The following is a 14,536-nucleotide window of genomic DNA, read 5'->3' on the forward strand; positions in this document are numbered from 1 at the left end:
AGAGAGAGGACAGGAAATTATGGGAAATTGGGAAATGTCACCAAACTAACAAATCCAGTGCAGATCAGCACAGCAGGCTAACATACCCTCCATTCATGACACGCACTGGGGCAACAAGTGAAAGTACAACAATTAAAAATTAAGTTAAATGAACAGCAATTAAATGGACAATCAATCAGGATTGTTGTAATTGTATTTTTATTGAATAATAATTGATGGTCAGTTAGTACACACTTAGCAGCAACTGAGACTCGATCTCTTTTCATTCTTTGAATACATTAAGAGTATTGAGAACTGGCACAAACAATATATTTATATTAATGTGGACTATTTGCTCACAGTTTAAATCTGTATATGCAATAACAGCCATTTTAAACAAACTACAGAAAATAAGAAACTAAATAGATCCAATTTGCCATGTATGACTCAAGCCCTGGTGAATTCAAAAACGCTAAAATTATTGTCATATTTGATTATGCAAATAAGAAATACTGAACAAATGGGGGGCGAACAAAAAACAAAAGCAAGAATGAGCGAGACTGACTTGACATATTTTGTGTGGGTTGGTATGCATCAACCACACTAGATTTTAATTAAAAAGAAAACTTAAAATAAAAAAAAGTTTGCCTCAGTAAGAAAGAAATGAAATTACTCAGGAGACTAAGATAAAGGAAATATGTCAGATAGTTGACAATCAGACTGAATTGAAGATCATGAAAAGTTTTTAAGACAGCAGTGTGTAATGACTTGATGCCTGTTATTTATAAACCATGGATTCATATAACATGCATCTGCTAAGCTGAATCTAATGTAACTGATGTATGATACCAACACTTTTACAAAGTTAAACTGTAAAATGATCGTCAATTATTCTCGTACAGAACTGTCCCCTTTTCTACTACTTAAGACCAATCGTATTTATTTTCTCTACAAAATAAAACACAGAGAGAATAGACAAAATATTGTAAATTAAGACACTCTTGCACCAATATGCACAAAACAAATACCACTTTATACAAAAAGTAACACATTTCTGTCCGTCCTATCCTATGTAGAAGTGACAAATTAAATGTAAACTTCCAGAAAGAAATATGTATAAGTTAAAAAGCCCATTGTAGTAAGGCATATAATTTGTACAGTCAATGGTATTATACAAATAAACATTTTTTATTTCAATTCAACTAATTAACAGATTGACAAGAGACATTAGAGAGCCATGTGTCAAACATTTGAGTCTTAAACTGAAATAAATTTCTTGTAAAACAGCGCCCCCCATCAGCTCTTAGTTGTATTGCGTTTAAAAAAATGCCACAAATCAGTACCAAACCCTAAATCCTTCAGTCCTGAGCATGCTGTGCTGGGAGACACATCTGCCCACATTTGGATTTAGGGCTATACGTTGTATTCAGTGAACCAGGGTAACGGGGTTTAATAGGCAATACTCCAAATGTAAATAAATCTGTACAAAAAATTGTTTTTTGGAAGATTTAATTTTAAAGTGGACCAGCTCATAAAGTAAGAAATTATTTGTTCTGGGCCTACATCATTTCTAAAAGCACCTTTAAGATGATGGAAACCAAGATGGTTTTAACTATCAGTTGATGTTATTTCACCTCTAATGTTTATGTTAAACCTGTCCGAGTTAAGAACCTTAATACATACTGTACAAATGAATACTGAATATGCAGAGATGAATGTTGAGTAATATCTGCAGGCCACAACAACTCTTACAAAGAAACAGTTTACAAAAAGTGTGAAATTCTGGGGAAACAGAGATGCTTTCACATAGTGACTATCATTAGGACACTGAAAACAGCATGAACAAACAATGAAACCCAGGGCAAAGTGAATCAGGCAGTGTGCAATGGCAGATAACGGAGTGATCTTGACATTTACTGGCCAGCATGTGATGTCTGTTTCCATCTTTTGCTCCACCAAAACACCAGATGACACCAGGTATCTGATTTGCCACTAATCTGATATGCTGTAATAACTTAAATTGATATTTTTATGATGTATTATCCAAACTATGCAGAGGTAACATTAGGTTACATGAAAACCTCAAAAGCATTGAACGACATTCTAATTGTTAAATTCAGCAATACTGCCATAACAAAAAACGACTTATGAGCATTGAGTATTGATATTTCCAGCTCAGGCTAACAAAAGTGCTTCTAACGCCAAGAGCCTTTCGAGTGTTTGTATATTCCAGTAGAGATCTGACCTCACCAAGCATAAATACTCAAAACAAACTGAAGGGCGTCTGATGCACAATGACCCAGACTAAGGATAGAACTGCGCTCACAGCTCTCTGAGCAGACTCTATAGAGGTTGTTCTCATGTGTAAAATAAAGCTTTCATAAATTATTTTGCCATAAAGACTGTTTTTCCTGTTCTCGTTTCTTGTCTGTCCCATTGTGTGTGTCCTACATGCTAAAAAAATGAACCGCCTCTATTAGAAAATGTGGAGTTTTGGCATTGAATCTGTGGTTTTTAAAAGGCAAGTGGGATGATCCAGAAGAGTTTCTGCATTCATGTTTGTGCGCAGGATCTGCATTCTGGTCTCAAGCTTTACAGAGATGCCCACTAATATTAAAGACCCAGCCTTACTTAACGCACACACACATGGGAGTGCACACACAAACATAAGATAAATGGTTTGAGGTGGGAAGCTTTGAGAACGGTCTTGCTGAACATGGAAGCCTGTTGTCTAAACTAACAAACTGCATTAAAACCTACAAGATAAAACAGCCCCAGGTGATGCATATTATGTGTATCTGCATGTGTCAGTGTGAATCTATAAAAGCAAAAAGCACTAATGTTTGGTGGTTAGTATTGAGTAAAGAGTATGCATATGTTGTCCAGGGATGGTGGATGCAGTGTGACTCATGGTAATTCAGCATTGTTGTTGGCCGTGATGGTGCTTTTCTTCTTTGGCTGTTTCTTCACTGTCTTGGTGGTCTGGCCAGATTAATAGAAAATCAAAAAAGAAGAAAGAGAATGAGAGTACATAAAACCCCTATTAACACCATTTAAAAATACAATGACCTACTTGAGCAACTGGAAGAAAAGAGCAGAAATAAATAGAATACATTTATTTATTTATATTTAAGAATAAATTGTACATTTTTCATAATTGTTCACCCTCATGTTGTTTGAAATTTTTCAAAAGACTTGAAATAAAGTGCATTGACTTTTTCTTGTCTTTTTTGGAGCTTATCAGCTACCAATCACCATCCACATTCATTGTACAAAAAGAATAGCGAGAACATTCTGTTAAGTATCTCATACATGTTTTGTAGCAACGACGGTGTGAGTTAAAGTGATAGTTCAACCAAAACTTAAAATTCTCTCATCATTTAAACACCCTCATGCCATCTCAGATGTGTATGGATTTCTTTCTTCTGCAGAACACAAAGAAGATTTTTTGGAATATCTCAACTCTGTTTGTCTTCAAGTGAATGGTGACCAGATCTCAGAAGGTCCAAAAAGTATATAAAGGCAGCATAAAAGTATTCCATACTACTCCAGTGGTTACATCTATATCTTTAGAAGCAATATGATAGGTGTGGGTGAAAAACAGATCAATATTTAGGTCCTTTTTTTACTATCAATTTCCAAAGCAAAAGTCACTTCCACACCAAGATGTGGAAGTGATAGTGTAGATCTTCAGTAAAAAATGACTTAAATATTGATCTGTTTTCTCACCCACACCTATTATATCGCGTCAAATATATTAATTTAACAACTGGAGTCTATTTGGATAACTCCAATGTTTCCTTTGTCCCTTTTGGACCTTCAAATTTCTGGTCACCATTCACTTGCAATGTGAGGACCAACAGAGCTGAAATATTCTTTTAAAATTATTTTTACGTTTGTCTTTTGCAGAAGAAAGAAAGTCATACCCATATCCTCTGGGATAGCATGAGGGCAAGTAAATGATGAGAGAATTTATATTTTTGGGTGAACTGTTAATAATGACAATTTGATAGTGTGAACGGTTCCTTTAAAAAAGGGAAAGAGATGGATACATGGAGTTCTGGTAATAAAAAACCCTTCTTTTATGAATATTTTTCTTATAGTACACAAATGCTAAAACAGCACCACTGTCACAACATAGTGCTTTAAATATTTTTTTTCACTGTGAACACAAAGGTACAGGGTACAGTACATCCACTCTTGCCTGAATCATTGTATATTTAAAGTCTGAATAAATGTTTGATGCCTATTTCGAGTCAGTGTGTGATTTTGATTAATGAAAGAAACAAAGAGTGTACCTCGGTCTTGGCAACGGGTGGTTTCTTAGCTGCTCTGACACTTGCGGTGCGTTTGGGGGCCTTGTCTGCTGCATCCTCATCTGAATGCTCAGTCCTGCTATCTGATTGGTCATCAGACCGGGAACTGTGCTGCGATTCGTTATCAGCCAGTATGGGCGTGGCACGAACTGAGAAGAACAGCAATGAAGGATAGATTTAGACTTCACAATTCCTTCTACCCTGCAGCACATGCTGACACCATTTATCCTAATGTTGACATGCTTTTATCCCCTTTATATTGCCCTCTATATGAGCAGTTGAAGGATGAGTCATATTCCTAAAACCTTTTTATTAGTTTCAAGATAGGAAATGGTTTGAAGAGGTTTTGTGTAGGTCTCTTTGGCACTGAAAGCCTGCAAGTCCCATTCAAGACCTCATTCAAAGCCTAAAACACAAAGACCCCTTTAGTGGAGCCTTCTGCTTGTCCATTCACAATGATGCTTTGACGCTCTGTAATTCAATGAACAAGCTCTGTGGGCTAATAGAATCACCACTGATCTCATTATTGAAATCATCACCTCTGTGGAATCTATTACAAAGTTACAGTTTGTATTTTTTGCTTCGACAGGGCTACTCTGACTGCAACAAAACCCCTCAGATTGACTGCAAAAATATTGGCTGTATTTGTAATGGAATACTAGTGAACTGCTCACTGCATTCTGCACAATACTATGTACTGTCTTACATTTTGATGAATCGAAGTGAAACAATATGCAACAAACATTTCATACAGTTACACGAAACATGACCTCACTGCACTGCATGTTTGGTTTAGCGAGTGCCGTCTGTTATCTCTCAAATAAGAATAAACAATTTGTTGTTCATTTAAACTCAAGCTTAAGTATGTAACTTTTTCTGTGTTAATATACAGTACTTTCTCTTATCCCAGCTTAATATGCAGAGACAACTATAAGTAAGCATTTCATAGGTTAATTTTCTCGAAACTGTAAGCATTATTCAACCCGCTTAGACCTGCCACAACGACGTTGCTCAACCAATAGCGTGAGTGGGGGGTGGGACTATATCTTTGTTTGACCAATGGCAGATGGGGGGCATCTCCAGAAACTGTTTTGAAAGAACAAGGTATATTTTTGCAGTTCCATTTGTTGGCGTTAGTATTGCAAAAATGACATAATTCAGCTTTAACTGACTTCATTAAAACCCTTTTCAAGGGTTACTTTTAGGGCTAAACCATTCATTGGAATAATACCGAAATTGCGAGATGAGGTAGTGCGATTATCAAAACGCAAGGACTGCGTTCACTGCGCTTACTGTATCTGCGCAGCTCTGATCTCTGTAGTGTTACAAATTAAAACGCATTATAATTAAAGCATTCTTGAATCACTAATAGCAAATTATTGTTATTCCAAATACGCTTGGCCGCAAAGTTATTTCCAAATTTAAAGTAACCCCATAATGCCGGGTTTTTGAGGACAGAAAAGTGGATGACAGCATTTCTCTGCATTACAAGGCCATTGCCAACTCAACCACAAACAGAAATGTCTTCCTTCAGTGCTCCTTCAAAATAAAAGCTTCCGTCAAAATAAATGATTAAGGTTTAACTGCACCATAAACTGTAGCAATGCCACATGCAAGTTAAGAAGTTACATAAATATGGTGCTGTTTAATAAGAACAACAACGATTATTATTATATTATCTTCATCATCATCATCATTATTATTATTATTATTGTTGTTAAAAATATACAAAAATCTATTTCTGTACAAATTTCTTAACTTAATAAAATATTACTGGGTTTTAAAATAAATAAGTATGAAAAGTCGGTTTAGACCCAATCACAAAGTGGACAGGTTAAAAAAAAAAAAAAGTGAGCAGATACAATGTAAAGAAAATGAAAATCTGTTTTTCCCCCTCTATGTTTCGCTGCATTTTTTTATTTATTTAGTCTGGGGTTTTTTTTTGTTTTTTTTTTAAGAGGACTCAAGTATGAACACCTTTTCTTGAAAGATGTTTCTAATGGCAGTACAGCATGTTTGCCCATGACCTAATTTTGTTCAAACGGTAACACTTACTAGGTTTTTTTTTTATGTTAATAATCATATCGCTGTTCAAAATGCAAATCACAATATAAAAAAAAGGCAATCTGATTTTTTTTTTGTCCAAATCATTCAGCCCAAGTTTCATACTAGAGAAACAGTAAAATAATATGATAGAATGCTATTCCCCTCATAATAATGCTCTTTTCTTTTTTCCTCTTGAAGGGGTCACGACCTTTAGAGATTTGTAAATGTCCTGACTACACTGCATGTGACAAAGTTAAATGATGAGGAGTCCCACCATTTGGGGCCCCATAAAAGGAGGATTTGCTTATGAACAAACTGCAGTAGGCATTCACCCCTCCTCTCTCTCTTATCCAGTGGGCAGTTGAATCATATGCTGGTCACATGTGCATCAGCATTTTAAACAGGCTGAGACAATGGCTGTCTGCAGAGCCGCTATAAGTAAGTCAGCACGCACACACACAAACGTGCACACACTAAAAACACCCTGGCCTGTGTGTTTGAACAGGCTAGTACAATTATAAACTCACATTACTATTATAAATGTGAGTTTTTGTTTTTCATTTTTAATCATTGTTTGTCTGTGGTGTGTGTACTGTATGAGGGTTTAGTGAAGTTTGTTTCCATGTGCATGTATAGACCGGACTGTAGTTGTACTGCATGTTACCTGTGCGCATGGCTATTTTAGCACGTGGTAGCGTTGCTGCGGTGTGTGTGTCGTCTGTGCCGTCCAGCTGCAGCTCGTCTTCATTCTGAATCAGAGTCAGATCCTGCATGCTGAAACTCCGCAGCTTATCCGATAACACACCCTGACCCTGAAGGGTTTCAATACACAAACACACTACCAGTCAAAATTCGGGACACATTTGAATGAATTGATGTTACCCACGATCTTGTAAACCTTTTGATCTACAGGCTTCTGCTTAAAAATTGTTTTTATATTAATAGTCGCTTTCACACAAACAGCCTTTTCCAGAAAAATAACAAAATACATTTTCAGTTTAGAGGTCATGTGTGAACATGACACGTTTGAAAATACCAGGAGATTTAGCACTGTATATAAAAAATATTTGATATTTTAGAGCTGACTATAAAGGAAATCTCATAGTGTATGATGCTCCACGACTCAAATCTGAAGTTATATGGTGAGACGACCACGCACTGACACAACACTGGACCGCGAAGGAATAGAGATGGAAAACAAGCACTCAAAGTGTAGAAAACATTTAACTCCACTCACCTCGTACTCAGTTGCATTTGTGAAAGGGGCTAATGTCTTTACAAAACTATTATTGAAATGGATGAGTTGGATGAAAGTGAAGGAATGGAAAAGTAGTTTCCACAAAATACTTTTCTACAAAACCACAAACGCCGTCCTGAAAATAGTATCCAAGGTACCTAACAGTAAAACCTGTGTTGTCTAATATTTATTTCACCTTGGATGCAGCTGTGACTGCTGCTGTGGCTGCGATATTGAGGCCTCTCTTCCCAAACCGCATCATGGTCTCATAACTGCGGTCTTTAGCTTGAGTTATGTACTCATCAATTTCCTGTAACAAACAACATGCAACACAAAACCATTACTATGTCTCAACAGATGTTATATTACAAAAAAATTAGGCACGTTCATTTGTACCTTCTCCTTATTGGAGAGTGCGGGATGCACAAACTTGCGGTACAGCACGCTGGATCCCTTGGTGTACGGGGACAACAGCCAGATGACAAAGGCAATCTTCAGCTCAAAGTAAAATGGAAACCTGGGAAAATGGCAAGGAAAAATCATGTCTGACTGGGGAGGATAACCATAATACTTGTACTTGGATAGAGTAGCTTAATAAAATGGGAGAATCTCATGAAGCCTGTCAAGAACATATCAAAGTCATATTTCATCCAAAAATGATATCTTGCATGATAAAAATTGTAAAAAACATTTCATGACAATTAAGTGTAAGGGTAGCCAGCTGGTATGTGCTGTGCAGTGCGTGTAAACCTCACTATCCTGGCCTCAAGAGGTGCACTAGAGACTGACGCTAGAGGCTGTAGCCTTTAACCTCCCATGCCAGAGACACCGGTTCTAAACCCGCTCAGAGCGGGTCGAGCAGAACCGGTTACAAAAGCACTCACAACTCTCAATGTACTCTAACTTAACTTGAAAAATTATATGTTAAATGATATGATTAAATACACTGTAAAGTGTGGTATTAATTTACCGACTTAAACTTATGCTGGTTTTTTAACAGACAGGAAGGTTTTCATTGGTGCATTACAGTAATCAGAATCTAATGAGAGTCTTCACTGAGAACATTGGGAATTTAAAAGTTAAACATTATGGTATTATTTTTGGTAATACCGTGAAAACAATTTTTTTTTAAATGCATTACTGTAATGAGGATGGGGGGTTAAATGTGCTTAATTGGCATGAGAATAATGTCACAAAGCCAAAAATCTTAATGCTACAGGTTCCAGCTTCTTCATGCAAAATATTAAATTTTCTTTCTTTTGTTATGAATTTGGGGTGAAGTATGACCAGGACATGTAAGATTCACTCAAATAGTAGCAAAAATATTTTCTTTAAAATGTGAATGTTGCCCAACGTGTGATAAATAAAATGCAATAAATCTAGGAAAAGCCTAAAATATTGTGTAAACAGTTTATTATACACCCACCAGGAGAGGAACATGTCCGTGATCGTCTCTGCTGTTGTAAAAAGTGCAAAAACTATCCAGTACATCATCCATTTCACCTGAGGATGAAAACACACAAAGATGTTATAGTCAAGCATGTGTGTACACACACCTCTCGTGACATCAGCACATATCAAATCACATGCTCTTACTGAATATAGCCTTGTGCATTATGCATGACTGGTTTATTAAAGAAAACAGTGGAGTGATTGCCATCTTACAAGCCAGTTGGGTCTCCATCTGTTCACAATAAATTATTATTATCCATTTGAGCAATTATCAAAATGAAATAACACTATCGCTATCTAAAGCAGCATATGAAATCCAGCTCCACAAGAAAACAGATCAAAGGTTTATGAAATATCCAAAGTGTTAAAAAAAAAAATCTAAATGAATAAAAGGTGCCCCTATTTAGAAAGGAAAATGCTAAATATGGCCAACTGCTGCCCTAGTGGTTTCTATAGCAACCAGTAATCGGAGAATACTGATGCTATGAACTCATCCTACCATACGGGTGTTAAAGAGATAAATATGGTTTATTAAAAAAAGACATACACATACATATAGCTAATGATTTGAATAATCTATGCGTGTTTATACTGAATGCCACTGAGGAAAAAGAAGGCTTTCCCAAGCTTATGGAAAAGCTAATTAGCCATTTTGTTATCATAATATTTTTTTAATATACTAAATGTTTTTGACTAGTAACTACCGGTCTCCTATATTATTTTCAGACATCAACTGAGTTGAACTTAATTTACAAACCTAAAATAATATTTGATGGCCTTTAATGAATCAGTATTTTCGATCCTGTTTATGTTAACTTTACAAAAGAGCAAAACAATTTGACAATTGAAGCGAAATACTCACATACTCCTTGACGTTTTTCGTCTTCACAGCCTTATAAGAGGAATAGGCTGGATAGAGGGTCCCGAAGGCCAGGCTGAAGGGAGAAAAGACCATCAGACTGTAAGATGAGAGCTTGCTTCCTGGCCCACAAGATGCAGACAAGTTCAACTTACCATTTCACAACATATCTAAGTGTATACAATTTCACTTGCACCATTACTTAAAGCTTAAGTAGAAAATATAGACACTTAAGAGGCAACATTGCAGCCTGTATCATTCTAACATGTTAGGGGTGGATGGGATACAGGAAAAATTTGGCCAGCCTTTTAAAACACAGATAAATGAATTTATGGATTAGAGAGAAACCGATATAAATCACTGATTAATCGGAGCCAATACTTGCTTTTTGAAACTATCGGTTGCAGTCAAAAATCTTTGCCGATGGTTGACAATATTTGTATTATTATTATTATTATTATTCCTCAGTGTTTCTCAGTGGCCAGCGCTGGAGGATTCTACAGTTAAAACGTCTTGTTTTTACAGTATAACAGCGGTAGAGGTGAAATAAAAAAATATCATATTACACTCATAAAACAATGACAACAATCATATTTTCTGTATATAAATGTTTTTATTGAAAATATTCATCCACATTTCTATCCAAACTTCAATGGATATGTTTTTTTATTTATATGGTCAAGTGTTCTAAATTGAAGCAAGGGCATGGAAAGAAGAAAGTGACTTTATGGAGATGTGCCCGACCTATATGGAAACACTTGACTGACTGCATGAACGCATGATTACTTTTATGCTGTCTAAATATGCCTTTTGGACAGCTAGCAGCCTGATGGCACCCATTTGCATGCATTGTATGGAAAAACGGAGCTGAAATCAGCTTAGAAAAATGATCACTTTGGTTCTGCTGAAGAAAGACAGTCATACACATCTGGGATGGCTTAAATCATTAATGGTTAATGTGATATTTGATCCTTCAGAGTTCTGGCCACCATTCACTTGCATTGTATGGACCTACAGAGCTGAGATATTATTCTAAAAATATTTGTTTGTGTTCAGTAAAAGAAAGAAAGTCATACACATCTTGGATGGCATGAGGGTGAGTAAATGATCAGAGAATTTTCATTTTAGGTACGCTAACCCTTTAATCTGGTGAACACTTAATATAGACAACTGCAATGGGCCAAGTCTCCGTCGTGTCAAAATAAGAGTCCTGGGTGTTTTGGCTTGTTTATAGTTAAAAGTCCCACGTTACGCACAATTTTATTTTCTGGTTATTATTATGATTTTGGTTGAACAAAAAACTGCATCTGGGATTTTATTCTATAAATCAATTTAAAAATGTTAATCATATCGGCAAAATCCACTACCGGTCGATCTCTAAAACCAATAACAGAATAGCTGATCAAAATGTTCAGAACAGTACATTTTAGTTAAAAAGCAAAACACAAAAGACTCTGCAGTAAATATTACAAGTCCTGTTTTACTTAAAGCATGTTACATGGTGCCATTGAAGGCAAACTCTCTGGGAGCCATTAAAAGTTAATCATTTATGACAGGGAATTAGAGCGAACAGAGACGAATCTACACACAAAGGCACAACATTAGACAAGATGCACTGCATGTGCACCATGAACTCGGACACACTCTCCATCTCCATCTCTTATACACACACACAAACAGACAAGCTATTTTGTGCTGATTTGACAAGATCCCAAACATTCTGCAATGGCAAATCCAATAAAGGATGTCGGGATACAGGACAGACCACACCTACCCACTGCATGCACTGCAGACATCTGAGTACATATGCGTCCCAGTCACAGTTGTTTCATGTTCATTGGCTTAGAGGGATATAGTTCACCAAAAATGTTAAATGATTTTGTTTACTCACCCTCATGTTTTTCCATCCAAACTCATATGACTTCCTTTCTTACAAGGAACATAGATGTTTGAGATGTTAGGCAGAATGTTAGGGACTGACAGCATCAATCACAATCATCATTTGATCTATGCAATAAAACTGAATGGTGACTGATGCTAACATTTTACAAAACATCTCCTTTTGTGTTCCACGGAAGAATGAAAGTTATACGGGTCTGTAATGAAATGAGGGTGAGTAAAGGAAGACAGAATTTACTTTTTGGTTGACCTATCCCTTTCAACACATGGTTTTACCCATGGTTGTGTATATTGTTCGTTTATTTTGTCTCTATAAATCTGAATGTTCATGTAGACTGTGCACAGTGAAGCATGAGAGGATGAAAGCGAGGCAGTATGGCACGTGGCAGACCAAATGCCCTCTGCCCCATTTCAACAAGCAAGTCTCCCAGAATGCATCTGCTCACCACTCCAAAGAGCATTCCATAAGACATAGCAAGACCACAGTAATTATCAATACATCCTAGCTCTATGATTCCATGCAGCAAAGGCTGAAGGTTGTTTCTAATGGTCTAGATCCAAATGAACCAAGCTATAACACAATAAGTAAATCCCACTCATGCACCCACGGTCCGAGACTCACACATACAGAGCAAATCTAGGAGTCATCTGGCACAGACTGGCCTCCTTCCCATTACTAGCAGGGAAAGAAAATCAACTGCAAGGCCTAATTACTGATAAACCCCCAGCAGCCAATCTCAAAAAGACTCTAATCCCAATTTGAAATATAATATAAAAGGATCCAAGAATATGATGACATCAAAGCACGAGATATTATGTCATGAGTGTATTGGATGGATAACAGCTGGAATACCTTAAACTTGCCCAAAATTTAAAAATTTAACATTTTCTATTGATGTGCTTGGTAAATTAAACAACCATCTTATGCATATTTTGCTCCATGTGAAAAAATAAAACAAGAAGGAACACAAATGGAGCCCTCGAATAGATGAAGTAATTGCTTTGTTATATTACTTTAGTTATTTAATTAATGTGATTAGCCACTATCTTTATATCCCCTTAAATTGCAATAGTAAAGCATTTCACGGACATAACCAAATGAACAGCGTCATGTATCCGCAGCAACACACGACACACAACAAACAGGCGCGCGCCGCATGAACACTCACACCACCATCCGCGAAATGATCCACGACACCATCTTGATCTCTGTGGGGTTTTTTCCTTATTTTAACAGAGTATTCAGCACCTCCATTCCGACCACACGACTGATGCTGAATATCAGGAGGAATGCCATCCGATCCTGTGTCTGTATGTGTCTCAATGTAACGGTGAAAACACACGCTACTGGAAAGAGCCGCTGCATATGACGCGCCGCTCAGTCACCCCGCGTCTCTTAAAGGGACAGCGACATCTTTACACCTGCTCCATGAATAAAAAAAATAAAAACAATTCTGGTTTATTGATGCGCTCAAAAGTGTTTACATTGTAACCATAATTTCCTACAAAATACTTCCAAAACTACAGTTAATTTGCTACTATAGTACATAAATAAATCAATACGAGTTATCCTGCAAACACTGAACAGTGTAATTTGTATTTACTTTTTATGACAACGTTTGCTAATATTAAATAATTACTGTTGTTCAACATGTCTGGTACTATGACGGATACAGTCACCATGGTAAAATGTTTTTTTTTATTATTATTACCATATATGTATTTAATTTATTTGTGTTGTGAGGGATTAATGCATTCCAGAAAAAATATTTGTGTTGAACATGAAAATTGATAGCTCTCATATTTATTGACCAAAATAACAACATTACAATCCGATAGCAGTCCATGATCTATGTGTATGCCAAACTACCAACGTCATGTAACGATGACGTCAAATGCTCCGCCCATTTTGATAACTGTCGCGAGCTGACAGGTCGTACTAGCTTTCATATCGCAATACTCGATTGATGAATTTTTCACACATTCGGGCATATTCGTCTCACTTAGAGAGGGTAAGCAGCAGTTATAGTTTTATATATGATTACAATTTGCATTTGGTTATCACACATGGTGTTACTCAGTGGCGCAAAACGTGGGTATGCGCTATATGCGGCGCATGGGGGCGCCGCATCATGGGGGCGCCAAAGCGATGGTAAAAAAAAAAAAAAACGAAAAAAAATTTCTAATTTATATAAGTTTTATAAATTTTTATATAACATTTATATCAAAGTTATATAAGTTAAATATAAAAAAGTTATATACATTTTAGAGGACTAACAGGCTAGAGTAGGCGCCGGAGCCCTCATAAGATTCCATCATAAATTTATTTTGACAGAAGGGTAATATCGTGACGCGAGCGCTGAGTGAGCAGCAGGAGTGAGTTGTCGTTAAAACTCAAAGATGGATAAAGAAAAAAAGCTGTCGGCGGCTAAAAACTGAAAAAGAAAGAGGGAAAAGGAGATTGCATGTCAAGGGATGCGACAGCAGCTTAATAAGTGGATGGTGAAAGTCAACAGGTAGGATTTAAAGTGTGACGTCTGTGCTTAGAAGCTTGCAAATATTCATGTTAACAGACTAGCTAGCGTTTGCTAAGACTGGGAATGTAGCAGCCAGAATATGTAGATAGCTAGCTTAGAATATGCAAAACCGAGGTTGCTGAGCTGAAAACTGAAAAATATAAGGTAGCATGTACGATAAATGACAAGAATCTGGAAAACAACTAATGCAATATCTCTGGTTTACCATGGA

General features: G+C 36.6%; 1 protein-coding gene across 1 annotated transcript; it reads right to left on the reverse strand.

The window, feature by feature from the left end:
- Positions 1-190: 190 nt before the first annotated feature.
- Positions 191-13,153, reverse strand: LOC127617029 (receptor expression-enhancing protein 2). The gene is made up of 8 exons (XM_052088890.1): positions 12,958-13,153; positions 9,893-9,965; positions 9,005-9,081; positions 7,975-8,095; positions 7,775-7,888; positions 7,006-7,153; positions 4,278-4,444; positions 191-2,961 (listed from the first exon to the last, which is right to left on the reverse strand). Exons 1-8 carry the CDS (start codon positions 12,987-12,989, stop codon positions 2,887-2,889), a joined length of 807 nt encoding a protein of 268 aa, XP_051944850.1. The 5' UTR covers positions 12,990-13,153; the 3' UTR covers positions 191-2,886.
- Between the last annotated feature and the right edge of the window lie 1,383 nt (positions 13,154-14,536).

This window comes from Xyrauchen texanus, chromosome 23 (genome assembly GCF_025860055.1).
Source record: "Xyrauchen texanus isolate HMW12.3.18 chromosome 23, RBS_HiC_50CHRs, whole genome shotgun sequence".
NCBI classification, from domain to species: Eukaryota; Metazoa; Chordata; class Actinopteri; order Cypriniformes; family Catostomidae; genus Xyrauchen; species Xyrauchen texanus.